This window comes from Ammodytes marinus (genome assembly GCF_949987685.1).
Source record: "Ammodytes marinus genome assembly, chromosome: 13".
NCBI classification, from domain to species: Eukaryota; Metazoa; Chordata; class Actinopteri; order Uranoscopiformes; family Ammodytidae; genus Ammodytes; species Ammodytes marinus.
This window is the reverse complement of record NC_137217.1, coordinates 15,227,543-15,248,716: the sequence shown is the minus strand read 5'-3', so window position 1 is coordinate 15,248,716 and position 21,174 is coordinate 15,227,543. Positions and strand designations below refer to the sequence as shown.

The 21,174-nt window shown below is 46.0% G+C and overlaps 1 protein-coding gene across 6 annotated transcripts; it reads right to left on the bottom strand.

Annotated features, from left to right (window-relative positions):
* Positions 1 to 1,627: 1,627 nt before the first annotated feature.
* Positions 1,628 to 18,657, bottom strand: arid1aa (AT-rich interaction domain 1Aa). Of its 6 annotated transcripts, none has more exons than XM_080038920.1 (20): positions 17,481 to 18,657; positions 14,750 to 14,968; positions 14,008 to 14,625; positions 13,792 to 13,887; positions 12,875 to 13,115; positions 12,088 to 12,177; positions 11,823 to 11,993; positions 10,908 to 11,265; positions 9,943 to 10,088; positions 9,767 to 9,852; positions 9,435 to 9,644; positions 9,124 to 9,328; positions 8,802 to 8,955; positions 8,487 to 8,656; positions 8,162 to 8,375; positions 7,216 to 7,341; positions 6,615 to 6,711; positions 5,172 to 6,018; positions 4,890 to 5,020; positions 1,628 to 4,796 (listed from the first exon to the last, which is right to left on the bottom strand). In XM_080038920.1, exons 1-20 carry the CDS (start codon positions 18,399 to 18,401, stop codon positions 2,907 to 2,909), a joined length of 6,990 nt encoding a protein of 2,329 aa, XP_079895046.1. In that variant the 5' UTR covers positions 18,402 to 18,657; the 3' UTR covers positions 1,628 to 2,906. The 6 variants fall into 6 exon arrangements, with proteins under 6 accessions (XP_079895046.1, XP_079895047.1, XP_079895048.1 ...); XM_080038921.1 differs by having other exon boundaries at positions 8,487 to 8,650; XM_080038922.1 differs by having other exon boundaries at positions 8,802 to 8,937.
* Positions 18,658 to 21,174: the final 2,517 nt, after the last annotated feature.

Sequence of the window (21,174 nt, the reverse complement as noted above, 5' to 3'; positions counted from 1 at the left end):
AAAATTACCTCCAGCAGGGGGAGCTCCAGATTGTTTTATGGATTAGTTTTTCAAATGGCGCAAGTAGCTTCTATTGATTTTTTTCCTATATTTATCGATTGGCTTATATCTCCACACGTCATTGTGATTAATCTTCCCTAAAATTGTGTAGGCCTATTTATTTATTTTTTGCCCATCTGCTAGATGTGCTTAAAGTCGTTTCTTACCCATTCTTTGTTTGACCCCTGTTGAAGGTAGCCATATGCAGTCCTCTTTCAATCTTTTATTAAAGGTGAAGTAAGCGGTTTATTTATGTTATTATAAGTGTGAAATCGCTCTTTATTCATACATTGATCACTTAGCCTACATAATGTGCGCGTTTCATAAAGCTGATCTCTCTTATTCAGCTGCTCTGCATTTGGATCTGAGATGATGCTAGATAACTCGCTGCTTGAAGACCACAGTGCATTAATGTGGTGACGTAGGGACGAGCGAGGGGACTGCTAACGGCAGTAACTGACAGGAAGTTAGCTAAAAGAACCATTCCGCTTACAGCACCTTTAATATAGCCTAAGTGTGAAATCGCTCTTTATTCATGCAGTGATCACTTGCATAATGTGTGCGTTTCAGAAAGCCGATCTCTCAGTCAGCTGCTCTACATGTAATTGGCAAATAAACTTATTGGAGGATCCCGAAATCTTTATCCAATTACAGGAGAAAACGCTACGAACCGACACCCGTCTCACTCATGGTCTCACTGCCGGTGCACGCCAGAGCAACAGATGGGTGAATGTTTATGCGAGCAGGTAAAAATCCTTCCCAATGTCTGTTTTGATGGTTTTTATCATGTTTTATCACACTTATGGATCTGAGATAATGCTAGATAACTCGCTGCTTGAAGACCACAGTGCATTAATGTGGTGACGTAGGGACGAGCGAAGGGACTGCTAACTGCAGTAACTGACAGGAAGTTAGCTAAAAGAACCATTCCGCTTACAGCACCTTTAAGTAGCCTGTTCAAGCCAGTTCAAGGTGCACTATGCAGTTCGTCAGGGGGAATTTGCTCACGTTTGCAGTCTGCTGCAGTTAGTTTACAAAACATAGTTATTCTACATTATATTATTAGTATTGAAAAATTCTATCATAAAACAAGACACTTCTTTTCACAATTATTTTGAGCGCCTGGAACCAAAGTAAGATTAGAATGTTTGTAAACAAAAATGTAGGCCCTGCTGCTGTTAACAGTGAAACTGAACATTTTCAGGTAGCTTTCTAACTTCAGTGTTTTAGGGTTCCAATTTTCCCAGGAGGGACGTTTGTTTATTTAGTTATGAGAATAATATCCTAGAAATGTTTCACTTCTCAGACAACCCCAAAATTACATAGTACACCTTTAATAAAACATGTCACTGACGGCACTTCCTATTTTCTATAGTTCTTTCACTGAAACAGTAACCAAGATAATGCAAACAGTGAGCTTCATGTCAACATTTTAGTTCACTACTATGGACCATGCACTAGCATTTGAGCACCGGTGTGAAGGCGCATGCATTACAGAAATCTTTTTTAACAAAAGTTTTCTGCTAATTCACACATTTGTTTGAAATGTCCATTATTCCAAAAGAACAAAACGATCAAACAGCTTACCAAGATTTAATGTACATTTATTCTTACCACGTGGAACATATAGTATAAAGATTTCATACTGAATAAATGATATTCATTGAGCCAAAAAAGGGAAAGGGAGGAATTTACATGTTGTCTTAGCTACATAGTCTGAAATACAAATATGCAGAATTCATGACTGAAGAAAAATTGTCAAATGTGTACTTCATCTAGTTTATTTTTCGTTGTACCAGGAGATAACAGGTTTGAGCCGTGTCTTCCGTACTATGGAGCTGTGAAGAGACCAGAGGAGTGGGTCTAATCAGCAGGGGACCGGAGGTCACAGACCAAACTCCCATGTCAAGCCTCAATCCCTCACCAGTAACAAGTGTGAGAATAGTGACACAGACAGAGACAGACACAGAGAAAGGAAGTGTAATGTACAACATTATATATACACACCACAGCAAAGCTGTATTTTAAGTTGAAAACCAGTCCTAAGTCTTGATTTCTTTTCATAAGGGTATTCATACAATCAAGGGATAAGAGGAGGTAAGGGTGTTGTAGGTTCATGATACTTTGGGGAAGAAAGCCATTTGTTGTTTAACACCAAACTAAAATGACCTCAAAACTCTAGAGGAGCTGCATCTTCTGCTTCTCTGTGAAACGTGTGTTACAGAATGCTTACACTCAAGAGCAGTACGGTACAGAAAATGTCCTACAATCTACTGCACAGGCCTCCCCGGTGAAGGTGTCTATTGACAGCACTAAGTCTACTGTCGGGCTGACTGCTGAGTGTCCAACTACAACCAGTAGGCCACTTGTCAGTCTGCTTCACCTGTGAACGTCAACCAGTTACAGACTCATTGTGCCCTCGAGGGGAGAGCTAGGGCATGCTGTGTCTCCCAAACTCACTGTAAACGAGACAGCAACTTTGGTTACAGTTTTTGTTTTTCAGCTATTTATTTATTTATTTATTTATCTTTATTAAAAAAGTACTTTTCCCCCCAAGTGCAGAACAGTCTTCAAACCGTGGTGCTCTGCTGTGTCATCCAGTTGGCGTTCATGTTGCAAGTAGTGTCACTTTGTGGGCATCTCTCTGGTTTATAATCCACCACAGCTCTGTGATTGCCCCTCCCCTCCTCCAGCAAGGACGGCTTGGGGGACGCTCAGAGAATGGAATCTGAAGGATTTTCATAAATTAAAGACAGTCACTTGAACTTTCCTTGCCCCTGTTACACAATACAAGCCAGGTTTCCAGGGAAGAGGGGATTGGGGATAAATACCCCCCAAAAAAGTGGAGCCACGGCTCCCTACAGCTGTCATGACTGGCCAATCAAAAAGAGTACGTCACAGATCACATGCGAAACCAGCGAGTTCATTAGGGGAGACACAGAAAGGTCGAGGAGCCGGGACTCGTGTAGTGTGAACTCAGAGTGGTTCTCGGCCACCTTGGCTAAGGCGTGCAGAGCCCTGGCAGCTCGCCGCATCATGTCCGGGCTTGTGGGCTCGAAGTGCATCCCCTGTAGGTGCAGTAGAGAGCTCTGGCTCTGCTGAAGCTGTGTGGCAGCCAGACTATCCTCCAGGAAGCCCAGCAAGTTGCCCACGCTGCCCTTCTGAACAGCGATGGCCCGGGCTGACATAGTATCACCCTGGGCCAGGTTGGCCAGCAGGACCACGGCCATCTCCCTGCACACCGCTACCTTCCGGTCTCCGATCATCCGCACCAGGTTCCCGTACAGCTTCTCCAACCGACGGAACGGAGGAGTGGCCAAGATGAGGTCCACGTTGTTGTCTTGGATGCTGAGTTTGCTTAGCGTCTCCAGAACCAGTCTCTGAGGTGACAAAGCGCTGTGGGGGCCCAGGGTGGGGAAGGGGTCCTGGGCCTCTGCTGAGGGGCAGACGGCCCAGTGGAGAAGACCGTCCAACAGAGGAAAGCAGATGCTCTCTGGGTAGATGGAGAGGTCCAGTTGGCCCGAGATGTTGGCCAAAGTGACCAGCGTGTTCTCCCTCAGGAGTCCCAAGCAGTCCCACCACCACTCGTCCCTCTGGCCCATTCCCTCCTCGGAGTCCTCATCCTTCTCGTAGGTGAGCGGGGCCTGTTTGCGCTCGGGGTGCCTGTGGTGGAGCAGGATCAGGCGTCCCAGTAGCAGCAGCAGCCCTGGATGTTTGGACATCTCGTGGTCGTTGCCTGGCACGAACGAGAGGCTGCGGACAATATTGGAGACGCAAACGCAGCGGCGGGCTAAAGAATCTTGCCAGCTAGCCAGTGCAATGAGCGGCCCCTCGTCTTTACTGTGAGGCTCGTCCTCCAGTATGGTGCCCTTCTGCTGAGCCTTCTGGGTTAAAACGCCACCAGAGGAAGGAATGGGTCTGTTGTTCTCCTGGGGACTTTGAGCCGATTTCTCAACTGTCTTCGTCTCATTTGAATCATTCTTCCCCTCCTCCTCACTGCTGACTGAGGGGCTTGCCTTCTCTGCGACTGCTGCTTTCTCTGAGGAAGATATCTCTTTTGGCCTTTCCTCGTCATCCGGTTGCTTACTTTTCTCTTCTTCGGTTGGCAAATCAATGTCCTGCATCTCTTCCTCTGGGATCCGTCGCCTCAGGAGGGTCGGGGGCACAGGTATTCGTTCTCGATGTTCCAAGAAGTCTTTGCGTGGTTCAAAGTGGGTCTGGATGTGTTCTGTCGAGTCTCCCCCTCCAGCACTCCAATGAAGCAGCCCACTGTCAAACTCTTGTAGTTTGCCGTGACTATTGGACTGGGCAGCTGCAAATGGGTCCCTCTTTCGTACCACCTTCAGGGGATACTTGTCAAACTTGCTGGACTGTTTGGGTCTCTCGTGGGCAGCCAAGGCTTGCGATGTGTCTGTCTGTTCAGATGAAGAACCCTTGCTCTTCTTGTCCTCATCCTCTGTCTTCTCATCTCGACCCTGAGACACGGAGCACTGCTCGTGCCCTTTCTCCTCTTTAACAGGAGCTGGCCCCTCAGTTTCCTGTTCCTCCTCATCCTCCTCATCTTCCTCCTCTGCTTCCATGTACTCAGCCTGCATTGACTCTTGTTCTGTGCTGCTGTCCCAGTCTCGTTTCAAGGCATCAGGATCGAGTAATGTCCTTTGGCCAAGGTCTCCCACCTCATACTCCCGCAGAATGCCAAAGATTTCAATGAGGCAGCGTCTGAAATACTCAACCACCAACTCTAGTAGGCCAGGTAACTGAAGAAAGAGCAGAAATACACAACATTTTAGACATGATCACCACACATAATTGTTATAAACCATTGACAAGGGCTGAATGTGAAGTCTCACCGTGCTGAGATCAAAGGTGGAAATACTGTTGTCATCATACAGGAGAATGTTGATGGTGTCTAAGGCCCACGTACTTTCAGCCAATAAACCTGACTTTAATGACATCATGACTCTCCATGCCTCCGGAGTTCCTGAGAAGACAGGACAAAAAAACACAATTAGTACCAAATATTGTCTAAGCAAAAACTTGGAACAATAATAATGGACTAAGTCACATGAAGTAATTCTGTCGATGATAATGAAAGCCAAAATCACAGGATGATTTTTGTAATGTACACATACCGATCTCTTTCACCGTGAGTCTCCGACGTGGTTTCAGGATAGGGTGGCTAGCTTCTATAGAGCCGGGGGGAAAAGGCATGTCTCGCCTTATAAGAGGCGACTGCATCGGAGGGGGCACTATGTGAGATGCAGGCACTGGAGGGCCGGCCTTCTGCATCTTCATTACTCCGTGCATATAGGGAGATTTACTGGGGGATGTCCTGCTATCCATGGTGCGGGGCATGGAGGCCGGGCTGGACACCTGTGGAATGTGGTTCTGCACTCCCTGAGGGGTCTGGTAGTTGGGCTGTACAGAACGAGGCATGGGCTGGCCTGGCCCTACTGGGCCATAAGGAGGCTGCCGTGGGCCCATCTGACCCCCCCACTGGCCATCATGATTCATCCGCTGCTCTGATGACATCATCTCCTCGGGGCGGTTCATGCCAGGGTAACCAGGTCCCTGGGGTGGGCCCGCAGGACCACCCTGCCGGCCGGGGTAGTTCTGATAGTTCATTTCTCGCGGCCCCTGCCACATAGCTCCCTGAGGACCCTCGGGGCCTGACTGCATCATCTGAGGGGGCATGTTGGGCTGAGCATTCGGCCCTGTCGCTCCCTGCATCCGATCGCGACCAAAGGGAAAAGGGAACTGATTGCCTGGGCCAGGTGGGCGGCGATCAGAGCCGGGGAAGGGCCCACTGCCGCTGTACTGATTGTATGACTCCTGCTGTCCTGCAGAGGGTACAGAGGCTCCTCCTTGCTGTTGTTGCTGCTGTGGTGATGGTTGTTGTCCACCATGGAAGGGCCCACTGTACTCCGCCTCATGACGTTTTGATGGAGGGTAACCCCCTTCCACAGGACGCTTGTAACTCTACACATGAAATAAGCAAAAGAAACACCATTAATTCACACCATTTTAGTAGAAATGAATACATCGGTTTCATAACATGCTAAAAAATGAAAGCAGCTCTGCCAACAAAAATATACTAAAAAAATTAAAAAACGTTGACCTACCCTGCATTCCGAATCACACACTCTTTCTTTTTTCTATTCTACATACTACATCCGACGATAAAAATAATCTAGTTAGGATGCAGTAGGCATACAATTGGGACATACTTTTACTTTATAATTTCATCATAACATTGCGCCTTGATCTTGCCTCTTGCTTTTATAGTCGTCGCATCCCCGTTTGTTTTCATTTGGAGGCTCCGTCGATGTTCAGGTGCGCACTGGATTATGGGTCGGGATCAGCCAAATAGCATGCCGTTTTCAACACTAAAAATCTTGGCCAGATGTAGTAGACATCTGGGTATTTCTAACCATTCTAAAGCTGGCCACAAGAATTAGCACATTCTAAATCTTTTTTCTACCATACTTAATAGTAGATAGTATGGGGATTGTAACGCAGTGATTATTTGATCCCAGTGTATGGAGAATAGTTAAGAGTGCAGATGGATCATTGACCTGTTGTTGTTGAGGGTACATTCCAGGCTGCTGATTTGGGTAGGAGCCAGTAGGGGGCGTTCCTTGTCCAGGATACTGATTACCATAGGAATCAAGCCTGTAAACATAATTCCTTGTCAGTTTGACTATGAAAATATTATGTATCCGGAGTTCACTGGATTAAGTCTGGCCCACAGTTACACATGTACTGTCATACAAAAACAACACAAATTATAGCACACAGTGATGGATTTTCATCCATCAGTGTTATTTACAGCTTCACATTCAATTATATTGTACATGTCCATTATACCGGTTCAGTTGGATCTATATAATTCTTCACTTTTGCCCAAGCAATAAAACCTTTAATATACATAAAGGGCCAATATAAATGCGAGTGTAAATGTACATTATATGATACAGGGTATTTTGTAACGACACTGAAGAAATCCTGTACATGTACATACATTTCTGAAACCCTCTTGGACATTATTATAAACCACATTCATTTATTATTACTCATAAAAGCAATATATTTATTTCATATGAAGCATGATCAGTCTCCACTTACAAGTTGCTCTAAACCTAAGATGCTCGGCAAATAAGTGCTGTGTGAACTGACCGTGGCTGCTGCGGTGGGAAGCGATTTGGCGAATACATCCCCGTGTCGGCGTTGGCCGGCATCATAGGGTTTGGCTGAGGAGCACCGGATCCCATATTGCCCTCCGGAGCCATTCCTTGCTCCGATCTGGGGAAATCAGAATATGTATGATGAATATGTCATGAAAAATGTACGAACATAACGTTTACCCATATTCTGCTACACACAGACATAGAAATGATGAGAAATGAGAACACTATAAAAAGGCCCTTGATGTTTAAATTAAACCCTATGATTGTATCCAAAATAAAGTAACTTTCTAAATTGTTTCCCCACTCATTAACTGCTGTTTAAAGAATGAATTGCTCACATGCACAATAGGAGGTCAACTATGGGTTGTACTTGTTGCTGTTGTTCCTACCATCTGTGGGAACGAAGCTTAAAACTTCCCAAAATTACTCAAATATTTTATTTCCAAACTGTTATTTCTGCAGATTTATTTTTTAGTGGAGAACAGATCAAGTGCACCCCCTCTATCATATTGACAAATTATCAGGACCCTATTAGGAAATTAAACAAATAATAGTGTGAAAGATGGACCAATTCATGGCAGAAACATGGACAACAATCCAACTACATCTTTCTCTTCAGTAACTGCAACCTTTTTCAGTTGTGTTTATTGAATTTTAATATAGTTTCCAAAACAAATACATGTCAACATTTGGCAGTGTACCATCCACTCGGAGCATATTTAAATGTGTAAGAAGCCAGCCAACCACATTGCCAATTCCTGTATATTCCTTGAAATGCAATGAAAACTGACACAAATTCAGTGCTGTTAATTGGACACCTTTTCTGACCTTCATTAGGAACTTTAAGGTTTAACTGGTCATGAAAATAGCTGCTTGGTCTAATCAGCAGTATTCAATGACCTTGAGAATGCCATCTTCCATTGAATGATCCCTACCTCCTGTCATAGCCTGGTCCATAAGGATACTGTTGTCTGGGCCCCATTGGCATCGTGCCCATGGCCCCGGGCGGTCCCCTGTTGAATGGAGGCTGCTGCTGCTGCTGCTGCTGCTGCTGCTGCTGCTGCTGCTGCTGCTGCTGTGGCGGTTGCTGCTGCGGTTGGTCACCCACCCCACTGTTAGGGCCCTGGCTGGCAGGTAGAAACTGCTCCCCTATTGGAAAGGCATTCAAAATTAAAGCCCATTTAGAACCGATTAACCAAATGGGTAATTAAGGAACTACTTTAGTTTCTAGGATAACACGATAAATTCAAGTGAGCTCACCTTTCCGTATGTTACCAAAGGGGTCTTTGTTGGGTTCGTATGTGCCCATTCGCCCTGGCATGTCTGGTGTGTTCATGCCAGACTGATAGGCAGAGTTGGGCGTCATGTTCTTCCTGGGGAAAGCAGGGTCACTTCCTTCAGAGAAGGGGTCCGTCAGGTTAACACTGCTCCTACAGTGAAGCAGAGGTGAAGGGGAGGGGGAGGGGAGTGGGGAGAGACAGAGGAGAAAGCAGAAAGAAATTAGCTACTCTGATTCAAATGACTTTAAGAAGCTTAAGTTAAATGGTAAAGTTAGATGTGTTTAGCAAGTGTCACCTCGACCCAGGTGGGATGGGGGGCATCTGGGTATGAGGAGTGGAGGCTGGGGTGGGAGGTTTCAGGTCTCCCCCCTCAGCCATGGAGCTGCTAGTGGACTGGGGTGTCTGAGGACCCTGAAAAGAGCCTGACCCAGCTGTGGAGCAGAGGGACGCTTCAGTTTGGAATAAGAGAGGAGCAGACAGACATCGCACATGACATTAATGACACTCAAAAACAGCAAGTTCTGTATTTCGGTTTGTTTTCAAATGCATAGATGTGGGTTACTCAGTTGGAACGGCGCTGAAACAAGTTCATTTGAAAAGATGAGTACGGCTCTAACCTGGAGAGGGGGGCTGGACCTTAGCAGCTTGGTTCTTTTTGTTGTCGGTGAAGATCTCAGGCGGAGGGTCCTCACCGCGCTCAATTTTGCACTCAAAGGCGTACAGACACTGGATGTACTGTTTCTTCAAAGAACTGGCAGCACTGCTGGACGTACCCACATTCAGGGAAGTGGCCAGATCACGCCACTTCTTATTCTTACTCACCTGGCAAGAGATGCACAAGGAGACATATGTAGAATAGTGATTACAATAGGAGGCAAGCAATAAATGTGCTTTTGTATTAATTCTTGTTTTTTAGTGCCATACTAACCTGTGCCATGCCTCCGATATCTTTAACGGCGATATACAGCCGGAAGAGGTCGAGGGGTTTGCGTCCCACAGCGGGCAGGTTGGTAATGCCCAGTGCTTTTTCTTCGTTGAAGGACAAAAAACGGTCAGTCCACATCTTCCTGTCTGGCTCTGGTCCTAACTCATACAGGCGTGTGATCTTTTCATTGGTTGTGGTGGAAGAGTTGGACTTCTGTTTTGCCAGAGGAAAGAGTGGGGACTATTACAAATGCAGCAACAGAAGAGTTGCGAGTTGTTCAGACTTTCAAGGATTTTGGAAAATATTGCTTGAAGAACACATAGTAGTCAGCTTACCTTAGGTTTGGGCTCTGGCTTGGGCGTTACACTCCCATCTACTTTGTTGTTCATCTTATTGTTCACCTCTGGGCTGGGGGCCATACCTACACACAGTGGAAGGGGTTGGAATTAGCTGTGCATTCCAACATTACAAAGAGAATAAGGCTAGGTACAGTCGTTTCTGTACAACTTACCACTTGAGTTATTGGCCATGTTTGGCCCCATTGGATAAGGGGATCCACCTTGAGTGTTTATCATTCCAGGCATGTTGTTCATAGGAGGCCCATAGGGTGGGCCGGACCCCATCATGCCTGGAGACATGTTGGGGTAACCAGGCATCCTGGGATGAAGTAGAAAACATATGACCAACTAGTATTTATAAAAGTGACAATGTATGGGTATAGGCCGAGCCTATACCCATACATTGTCACTTTTTTTACCTTGTGTGTTTGATATTGACATTCACATCCATGCACAGCATGTATTGACTTAATTTAAAAACATTTGTAAATGGGGCTGCCCTCAGTTGCCCATGTATAGTCTATAGCCTATTTCAGCCTTGTTTGTGAAAAAAAGATAGCTGGACACTGCACCTCTCACTGAATTTAAATGCATTCATTATATTACAGAGTCCCGTAAAAGAAAAAGAGCTCAAAGCCCACCCCAGAGGACCCCCCATAATATTTTATTTTAAATTAATATTTTTATGCAAAATCCATGTGTCTTTCTTCAATAGCTTCTAATTCATCCGACCGATTGTCTCAATTATTTGTTCACAAAAACATTCTCAGATTTAACCTCTTCATTTTTCTGTCAAAGTGCACCAGATTCATGCATTTCACTTTAAAAACGTAAAAAAACTCTACCGGGGGGCATACCCCCGGACCCCCTTTGGAGGGTTGGGATATCGCCTGTCATATATTTCCACCCAGCTGGACATTGGATGCACTAGCGGAAGGGTGTGTGGATAACATCTAACAAGGGGCAATAATTTGGCCAGCGCAACGAATGAAGAGGGGCTCCCCTAATCATATTCCGCTTAGGGCCCCATGAAGGCATGGGTCGGCTCTGGGTATAGGTATCACATATTTAAGCATGACTGAGAAGTCTTGTGAGAGGTAAGGGAAACAAGGCACTTGAGGATCCTTACTAAACTAACCTGTTGTGCATGGAGTTGGTGGCAGAGTGCTGCATGGCCGCAGGGTCCTGGGCCTTTCTGTTCATGCCTGGGGGAGGACACATTCCAGAGCCTACCTGAGGTGGCATGTTGCCCATGTTAGGAGGCATGTTTGGACCCATGTTGGGTCCTATGTTTGGACCCATATTGGGTCCTATGTTTGGACCCATATTAGGGCCATAGGGACGTGGCCCCATTTGATTAGGAGGCATCCTTCCTGGAGGCATGCCAGAATATGGCGGTCCGCCACCCTGTCCTGCCATGGGGTTCATTGGGCCGATGCCCGGCCCGGGGTAGTTTGCGTTTGGCATGTTGCCATAACCAGGTTGCCGGGGATAACCTTTAAGGATGACATTGTGACAAGAAAAAAATCAGGTGAAAATAATAATTTGACTGTAATTGTATATGGGTCTGAACTAAATCCCTGCAACACCCACAAGTTAATTTGGGTTAAACATTACAACTGTGATTGTTGAAGCTATGACAGAGTATTTTCCTTTAGAGCTGTGTGAGGAAGACCTTGTCCCCACAGTGTGCTACCACAAAGAGCTATGCAGCCTGAGCAACAAACCTTCCTCACAGTCTCAGCTCTACTGACAGCGTCTCTGCTACGTCAGCTGACTCTCTACTTCACCGCTATAAATAGCTGCAGCAGAATCAGAGGGAGGGAGCGACAGTAGCATGGTATTCCTATCCGGCAGGGAGATATATTCCATATGTTTGCCTAATCTTAAATCTAAAATGAGAAAACTTCAAACAGGATAGTAACTTAAGAGGAAACCATAAACCTCAAATTAAATGTCATTGTTTTCTTATCACAACCAAAATTTCAACAACAGACAAAACTCTCTCTCACATCAAGTCAAACACAGACAGAGAACCTTTTTAAGTACACACCTTGAGGGCCATATTGTCCTCCCTGCTGTCCATAGCCACCCATGGAGTTGTTCTGTTGATATGGGCCCATTGCGGGATGCATCTGTCCCCCTGAGGACTGGCGTGGTGACAGTGCAGAGGCAGACTGCGGGGAACCATAAGGAGGCATCTGAGGGTTTCTCTGCATAAACCCTAAAGAGGACGGAAAGCAGAGAGAGCGCTCAGAGACTATGGCAAATTCTCTTGACACAGTTATCTCTATGAGGGCATTTAGACTGCAGCATACCTCTGTCTTGGGCCATAGGAGACTGGCTCATTGCAGGGTGGAGACTCCCGTCTGAGTGCACACTTGATGGTCTGGGAGGCATCTGGGTCCCTAAACAATAATATTTACGTTAAGTTGTTAGTGTGTGCTGTGTGTACTGAGTAGTTTCACTGTGGTTATAACGTAGCAAACAAGAAAACCAGGCCAAATAACACTTGTATGGTTTTGGTTAGTAATTTATTTTCCTCTATTTTATGATCAGGCGTTTAATAATTTACATCTTCAACTCTGCAGGACCCATTGGCTCAATCATGCATGTTCTGTGAATGGGCATGGGCCAACTGACAGAACTTCATTTCTAAACAGCAGCCAAGACCCAGAGATGATCAAAAGAAAAAGTGATTACAGGACCTCTTACTAGAACTTTACATATAGAGCATTTGAGGTACAATTATTTTAAAAAAAGGGCAAAGAATGGTATTGTGTTGTTGATCTATTTCATTCCTAACTTTTAAGCCACTTGAGGTGTACTTTTAAAATCATGAAAATCTGGGTTTAAGAATGTGTAACTATCGATGAAGCACAATATTATAATTGTGTTCTTCCTTGTGTGCTCCATTAAAAATGAAGACAAAATCCATTTACTTCACGATGAATTTAAGTTGCTATAGTGTGTTTTATTTCCTCCCTTGAAATGCAAAATCTACACAGTAAGCGTTTAAACACGACACAAAGTAATTTGGTGTCTGGATCACCAATGTCAGGATTCTGTTATCATATTTCTCATTTTTGTGAGGGATCAGCCCACCTGGCATGTTGGCGGGTGACAGCGGTCCTGTGCGAGGTGTGCTGGCGCCTGCGGGGGAGCCAGCCGGGGAGGGTGAGGGCCCTCGGATGCCTGGCAGGTGTGGGGATGTGTGGGGAGAGAAGGGCGACTGAGCCTGGTTACTCTGCTCGCCCTGGCTGCTTGACACGCCCGACGTGCTCACCCCGGGACTCAGGGCGCTCTCTCCACCTGTAGGCAGGTCGTCAATGGATCCAGAGAGGTCCTGAGAAAACACAAACAGAAGGAGCTGATGTCAACAAATGTGGTGTATTCAATTAAAAGGACAATTTATGATTACACAATATTTGGCATGAGCAATTGGACATGTTGTGCATTTACTGTGCAAGTTGCAACTCCGAGTGGCACAAATACCACACACACACACACACAAAGACCCAGAGGCCTTTGTCCTTATATCAAAGAAGAACAAGTGTGCGCTACTGCTGGGGGTTGTCATGGTTACCAAGGTTTGTAGGATGCGAGCTGAGTCAGCATGTAGCAGCAGCTTTTGCCATGTGACTTGAATACACAAACAAACTCCCCGTCTCAGATTTAGCCACTTACACAGCAGCTCTAACAAAGTATCGCACTAACAGCCTTGTCTCCTTAACCATCAACGTCCAGCCACACACAGCAGCCGCAATACAGGCACGCAGCTAAGTTAAAGCTTTTTAAGCATTAACACCTGACATACCAAGTGATACATAGGGACATCTAAATGTCATGAACGACATGTTGCCATACATTTGATTAGAAGTTAATTTTGTGTGTTATGTGTTATAATCACTAAAACACCCAAACAGATATTGGCCAATTTACATGGGAGTGAAAAGCAAAAAAATAAATTAAATTGCCTTTCCTATTCTTACATATTGAGTGACATAACGAGCATAACTGACCGGAAGGCTAGAGGGGCGGCCTTGACTGTCCTCTGGGCCTGATTTAGGCTGAGTGGATGGAGGGGTGTTGGATTGAAATGAGTCCTGGGATACCTCCTAAAAGACACCAGAACACAACTTAAGTACACTGGCCGAGTTACGGGGAAAGCATGCATGTGAACACACACGGGGGAAAGATAATTAAATATAAGTATAGTCCCGGACTGAGGGTAGTACCTGCTGTTGTGGAGGAGGAAAGCGCTGATAAGGTGACTGTTGTGCTTGCTGCTGCTGCTGCTGAGTGTTTTGCGTATATGCTGCAGGCGGACCCTGTGGGTGTTGGCTGTGTCCCGGTGGCTGCTGTGGAGGCTGGGACGGCGGCTGCTGTTGCTGTGAAGAAGGGGGCTGCTGAGGCCCCTGTGTGGGCCCCGGGTAGCTGGACTGACCCTGTGGTCCAGGGGGATCCTGGGGGCTGGGATGCTGCGGGGCCTGGCTGGGTGGACCCTGCTGCTGGCCGTACATAGATTGGCCGGACTGTGGAGCCGAGGGCTGGGAATAAGGTGGCTGGGACAGTGGGGGCCCTTGGGACGGGCCTGGCAGTGGCCCCTGGGACTGTGGAGGCATGTGGGGCTGCTGCTGATATGGTGGTCCTCCCTGGGTGTGTGGTGCAGAAGTGGGCGGAGGGTGGGGTTGCCCTGGGTAAGGTGTCTGGCTAATCGGTTGTCCTGGTTGGGGCTGGGTGTAGGGGGTTTGCTGCTGCGGGCCTGGATGAGGAGCCTGGCCAGGTTGCCCGTAATATGGTGCTTGGCCCTGAGATCCATAGCCTCCTGGTCCCTGCTGTCCATAAGATCCCATCTAAACAGAACAAACAAACACATGAGAGTTCAAATACAACTGGAGAAAAGAGCAATACTGATAAAAAAACAAATACAAAAATTAAGGACACTTATTTTTGAATCAGATAAATTGTGTGAAATACCTGTGGACCATACGGCATGCCACCCATGCCTCCAGGGGTTCGTCCTTGGATTCCCACTGGGTATCTCTGGGGTCCTGTGGGGCCATAACCCTGGCCGGGGTATCCGGGTCCCTGTTGTGGACCTGTGGGAGGCACCTGCTGCGACTGCTGACCGTATGGACTGCCTGGCCCGTAAGGTTGACTTCTCATTTTTACCATTGGGTCAATGGGACCAGGTGGCTGGACACAACAAGAACATGAGAAAATACATAAATTCGACAACCAAGTAGCATAGGATTCATCTCAATAGCAAGGGATACAGGGCTTACAAGCACCCTTCCTATTTCTTGTGCAACTTAATTATGCCTTTACAGTGCTTTATTCAGTTCATAAAATCCTTGGCTGAAGTGGGGAACTTTCGCAGATCATAAATTGAAAAAACAAACTTCAATGAATGAGGAAAGTGTGCCTTTTTTGACCTTATTTCCCACGGTCATTACCCAGTTTTTTTTTTCACCTCACTTTGCAATAGTTTCGGAAGTCCAGAGAGCTATATATATCTACTTTCGAATGGAGGGCAGTCTGCCCAATCTTAAACATATCCCAGCTGTGCTCCTGTTTTGAGCCTGGTCCAAGTAGTTATTTTCCCCAGAGACGACCGTTTGGCTCTGGATGAATGACACCAGAAATGAAGGAAGTACTTTCACAACAGCCGGAGAGAGTGAAAAATGCTCCGGCGCATACTATGACTATAGTCCAGCAGTTAGTACAACAATTCATTCTCAGGTAACCACTTGTTGCTAGCTTTATCTAAATCATCAAAGCCGCTTACTGTTGCACTGTGCCAGTGCCTCACGTTTAGGATCCAAATGTTTAATCACATCCACCAAACATAATTGGCACTAAAATTATGGGTATTTCATGATTATAAATCAACTAAAGAAGATGTATCCCCTTGCATTGCATTCAGTGAATTCCCACATGTGCACTCTCCTGAGTGGGCGTCCTCGGCTTAACAACGGCCCTTTACAAATGGTATGCAAAATACCCAACGTGACATTTCGCAGATCCAAGATAATAAAGTGAAATAAATAAGAGCAGCACATGGCTAATCTGCATAAGACATAGAGGAAACTCCCTTGGCTGCTGAGAGATGTTGGACTGCCTTCTGATTGGCCTGGGGGGAGGATTGAGGGGGAATTATTTGCAGTCAAACAGTCAAACTTGTGTGTGGCATGCCAGGCGCAGCAGACAGAGGTCAAATACTACTGCAGAGCAGGTTACAATAGGAAGAAACAAAAGGTTTCTATAATTAGTTTATCTAGGGGGGACATCAAGGATAAAAAATAAGGTTGTATGTGAATTAATAAGGAGAAGACTAATAGAACAGCTGATGTGACCCTAAGCCATTATGTGGTAAACAGTTTATGACTGTAGCAATGCTGTTTGCTACAAACAACACTCAGCCTGACATATACAATGATGCAAACGGCAGATGTTCAGTTCGTGCATCAGCCAATAAGCAACAATGTGTGCAATTGTATGGTTTGGGACCGTTTCTGATGGTGACATCAAAGGCATGTTGCATGAAAGCAACATACAAATCGCTAATAAATAGTTGTTTTTCTCATTAAGGGAAATATTCACCGAAAGACTAAGTGAAACATATAAGAAACACATATTATCATTGTCTTTCTTGCTCCATCACAGCAGGTTTGGTTTAATGTGGAAAGTGGGGCAGAGGAGTGAAGTAGGCAAGTAATACCACTGTTAACCTAGTGATGACTTAATGCTGCGTGTTCTTATCAGCAACTGTTTCCTTGCATCACATGTAATTATAAATGGCCATGAGCAGCAGATGAGGAGCCAATCAGATCTCAGCTAGCAAGTCAACCAAAGACCAACTATCTCCTGGCTTTGACAGCAGGATTTTACCTCCACAATTCAAATCCCTGTGCAATCGGCAATCTGCAGGCTGCACTCACTCATCCCTCCCTTAAATATGGCTGGGCTGACTGTTTACAGGCAGCATGCGTGGCTTTTCAGCACGACGAAACTAGTTTAATCAACATGTGATCAAAATGTTTAAATCATCTTCATAGTTTATGACTTCTTCAAAGGGGGCATTTAAGCGATTTAAACTGAATCTACACGAGCCATTAACCGTGAGAGACTGATTCGGCATGCAACACATTCCTCCCGTCGTATGGCCACAAGATTACAGCTTTACGCGCAAGAAAACAGTAGCCTAAAAACACAAGAGCATAGGCCTACACAACTATCACAAACTAATATGTATGCAAACACGTAGCCTACGTTACCTTCTATACACCAGTATAGCTTAACAACATTTAAAACGGAATAAGCAGTCATTTAAAACGTGTTAAGCGAGCATAAAAGCTATCGGAGAAGAGAAAAAACGAGCCGTGTCTCTTCGGTGAGTGTATTTTCGCCCCCTTTTCAAAGTCGGGCCTTCGTGGCTCCCTGAACGTTCTAACATTGTTTCAACGACGTTTATCTCCCTCAAGATGCACTCTTGCTTTGCTACACGCCTGTGAATAAATTTAAAACAAAAAGTATTTAATTATATGGTGTAAAAGAAGAAAAAAAACACACACGAGAGGCAGCCATTTTAGAGTCTTTGCGAACTAGTATCAGACAATGGCTGGCCTGCTACGTTGTGAACTAGCTAGGAGGAGGGAAGGAGACGTTCAAAAGCCCACACCGTGTTTTTGTAAAATTGTGCTTTTACCTGGCTTCTAACTAGCGGCTGCCCTGTGCTTCCCGGGCTCATGGGCGACGGGTGCTGGCTTCTTTGTTGCCAACCCGGATTGCTCCCTCCATACAGCCCGCTACTGCCCATGTCTGCTGGTCCCTTACTAGCTCCTTCTTGGCTACTGTAGTCGCTGGACGGGTAGTTCGGGTATGCCCGCGTAGAGCTGGGGGAGGTTAGGAGCTTGTTGAGTGTCGGCGTGGACGTAGGTTGCGGGTTCCCAATGTTATATCTCTGGTTATTGTAAGATCCAGCCATCGCCGTGGGTCCTCCCGCTGGTGGCTGCTGCTTAACGTTAGCTGGCTGCCCCCCAGCTGTCGGCGCCTGGGTACTGCGAGGGGAGTTCATGGCGTACGCTTGGCCGGGATAAGGAGTCCTGTTCGGGAATGGGTTGTAATTGTTAAACTGGTGGTTCGAAAAGCCATGGTCATGTGAATTAGGTTGATACGGGTCCATCATGTTGCTCGACTGCACGACCGGACCCGCAGCAGCTGCCATGCCAGGGCTTTGTTGTCCGCCATGTTGATGAAAAGGGGCCCGACTGTAGTGCTGACTGTATCCGTAAGAAGGCGGAGAAAAAGCGGGGCCGTGGTGATGCACCAAACCGGGGTGGTTATTTCCCTCTGGTCCGACAGAGTCATTCTGGTTATTATTGTTAGCCCTGGGCGGGTTCCCATTCCCGTTCTTCATCTCAGGTTCCCCTCCTCCCCCTGCATTTCCACCGTCGGCCCCGTCCTGCAGTTCCCCGCGGCCCGGTGACCCGCTGTCCAAGCCCGGCTGCTTTTTGTCTGACTGCTTCTCACCCGGTACCAACTCCTCCTTGGGTTCTCGATCCGGCTTTTTGAGTTCGGAAGGCGGGTTAGTGTTAAGAGTGGTGGCGCTGGCGACCTGAGCGGCCATGATATACCCCCCACCACCACCACCTCCTCTCTCTCCCTCTCTCGGCGAGTCAGTCACAATCAAAAGCTAGCATTGAATGTAAATAATTGTTTATAACCATTTATCCTTGTGCCGATTCATTCCCAACCCCTTACACCGGACCGAATCCGGCTGCCATCCCTCCGGTTCCGCAAATGGGTTAGAGATATGATGGAGGCTCCATACAATGCGTAAAGAAAAAAAAGCGACAGAAATTGTTGTGGGAGTTGTGTTACTGAGCCCGGGTAGAGGCAGGGAGCGAACCCAACCAACACGAGGCGCTACATCCAGCCATTTTACTGAGCCGCACAGATGGCGGTAAAACATGGACTGGATCCACTCAAAGGCGGGGTGGACTTTTTGTCTTACAACCTAATTTTGTTTCTCCCCCCCTCCTCCCCCCCACTCGTAATAAGTGAAATATTTTCTCCACATGAAGAAAGTCTGTTGTGATATAGAAAACATTACACTTTTAATGCAACGCCCAAGAAGCTGCGCATTAAAAAAAGAGTAGCCTATGCATGGTGAATATCATGAGTGATTAGTGCAGGGAGAAATTAATAAATAGCCTACATTAAATATTTGTTTTTCAAGTGTTTGTGTAGATGTGAATGCCACAGCTGCAAGTGTAAAGAGCTGAACTGCGCACTGCAAGGTGGAACTTCAATGAAACCAAGTCATACCCTGCCTTGCCATACATAGTTGTGATTCTTACTTGGAAAAAACAACATATAAATAATAATGATTTTCATGTCTATAAATATATAGGCCTATCCAACAACAAAAATATTGCCTTTTCACACTGGTGCTTTGAATACATTCCCACCCGTGTTTCTGAGTGGCGTATAGTCAAGTAAAGGCAACACACACTGGTTTTTCCAGAGCAGCAGGAGTAAGCCTTGCAGCAAACGAGACTAGCAATGCACATTCCCTCCCCTGCTCTGCCTCGCTCTGCTCTCCTCTACCACCCCCTCTCTGTCTGTCTCTCACTCCAGCAGAAGCACTCCTCTGCTGAGTGTGGGGGGATGGGTGCACACACACACAGGCTCCAGCCCTCCCTCCCGCTCTCACTCTACTAACATTGAACTACGCCGCACAGGGAGGGGAAGGGAAGAAAAAAAAACACCAGACCTTATCTACCAGACAGAGGATGCATGAACAGTTTCAAAGTCTCCCAACAATTAGAAAAATGGAGCATTTGCCCCCCTTTCCCTCCTCTGTCTCTCATCAGTCAAATGAAGCAGACATCTTTGGCATCCGCGCAGGGTGTGTGCACAGCATTGAGCAAGGGTGGGATTTTAATGAGAACTGTGTGTGTGTGTGTGTGTGTGTGTGTGTGTGTGTGTGTGTGTGTGTGTGTGTGTGTGTGTGTGTGTGTGTGTGTGTGTGTGTGTTAAAAAAAAGAATGAATGACATTGTAATAGCCTAGCCTACATGAAGGTTAGTGAGGCGTTTCATAGTTGGATTGGGTAGGCTATTGATTCAAATTTAAATATTTTCGGAGGGGTGAAGGCCTACAGTAGGCTACATGGAGATTGCTTTCGGCTCCTTCTCTCACTATCGACACACACACAGAACGACAGAAACTGTCTCGCGCTCTTTCTCGCTCACATGCACGAGCACGTACACGCACTCACACACCAACCTCTATGGGGCTTATAGAGAGAGGGGGAAAGCGGCAGGAAGTTCCAGTGAGAGAAGGCATACTTGATCACATGTACAAACATCGCTACACAATTTAACATCGAGCCTGACACACCCCCCTTACCAACGCGCTGAGAGCTTTGGAGCTTTGCAGGCAAGAAACTGTCCACATATCGTTTTACGGCAACGTCGCACCGCTCAGGGTTAATGTAATTTCCCACGTCAGTGCGGGGTTCGTGAAGTAGACCTAGCCCTAGCGGACATCACGCTTGATTATAGTCAAGTCTGCAACGATGCAGGAAAAGTGCACGTACGCATCATTCGATGTGAGGTTTGTCTAGACTTCGTGTTTGAATGTTGGGGAGGGATAGGGACATTCTAAAATGTTGCAATTCAAAACTGGTTTTCACAGTAGGCTTAACGAGGAGTTCAATAACAGCACAACAGTAGAGGGAAAAGCCATCTCCTGTAAAAGTTCAACACAGAGTTTTAGTTTCCTATTAGAAAGACAAGAAGAGAAGAGGCTCTTCCATCCCAGAGACCAGACACAGGGCCAGTTGTGCAGAAACAGATTTAATGTAGCTTCCTCTCCCCGCCTGACTTAATTTTTCTGCTCTGGCTGATGGGAAAAGTTGTAGCAGACTTTCGCGGATCCAGGAGGAGGATTTGCAAACACATGTGCCATCTGCTGGACGAACACATAAGGACTCGCTCTTGGCCTAAGTCATTGCTACTTTTGTTATGATGGGGATGTTCTTGAAAAAATATATATGCAATTACATGGCCTATGACTGCATTATATTTATGGGATTCAACACCTTTTTCCATTTTACCTAGTTTGGTTCACCATACCCATCTATCAATCAAAAGTAAGCTCTGCAGAAGTTAAGTGAAATAAAATAAAAATATTTAAGTGTTGTATCTACACTAGGCTATAGCCTACATTGCATTATAGTATTTGCTCACACACCCAAACTCATATTTGACCCATTACACAAGATGTTCAATAAAAATAAAATATGTAATGTTCTTGTTTATATTTATCCATTCACTGCGTAAGCACACACACACAGACATTCAAATTACACTGGCATCTCTGAGGTGCTGTCGA

Coding starts and splice junctions, on each gene's coding strand:
- arid1aa (XM_080038920.1), bottom strand. CDS start 18,401: ATGGCCGCTCAGGTCGCCAGCGCCACCACTCTTAACACTAACCCGCCT. Junction 9,853..9,942: donor CATGGCCAATAACTCAAGTG/GTAAGTTGTACA, acceptor CACTGTGTGTAG/GTATGGCCCCCAGCCCAGAG. Junction 8,376..8,486: donor CTTTGGTAACATACGGAAAG/GTGAGCTCACTT, acceptor CCTTTCCAATAG/GGGAGCAGTTTCTACCTGCC.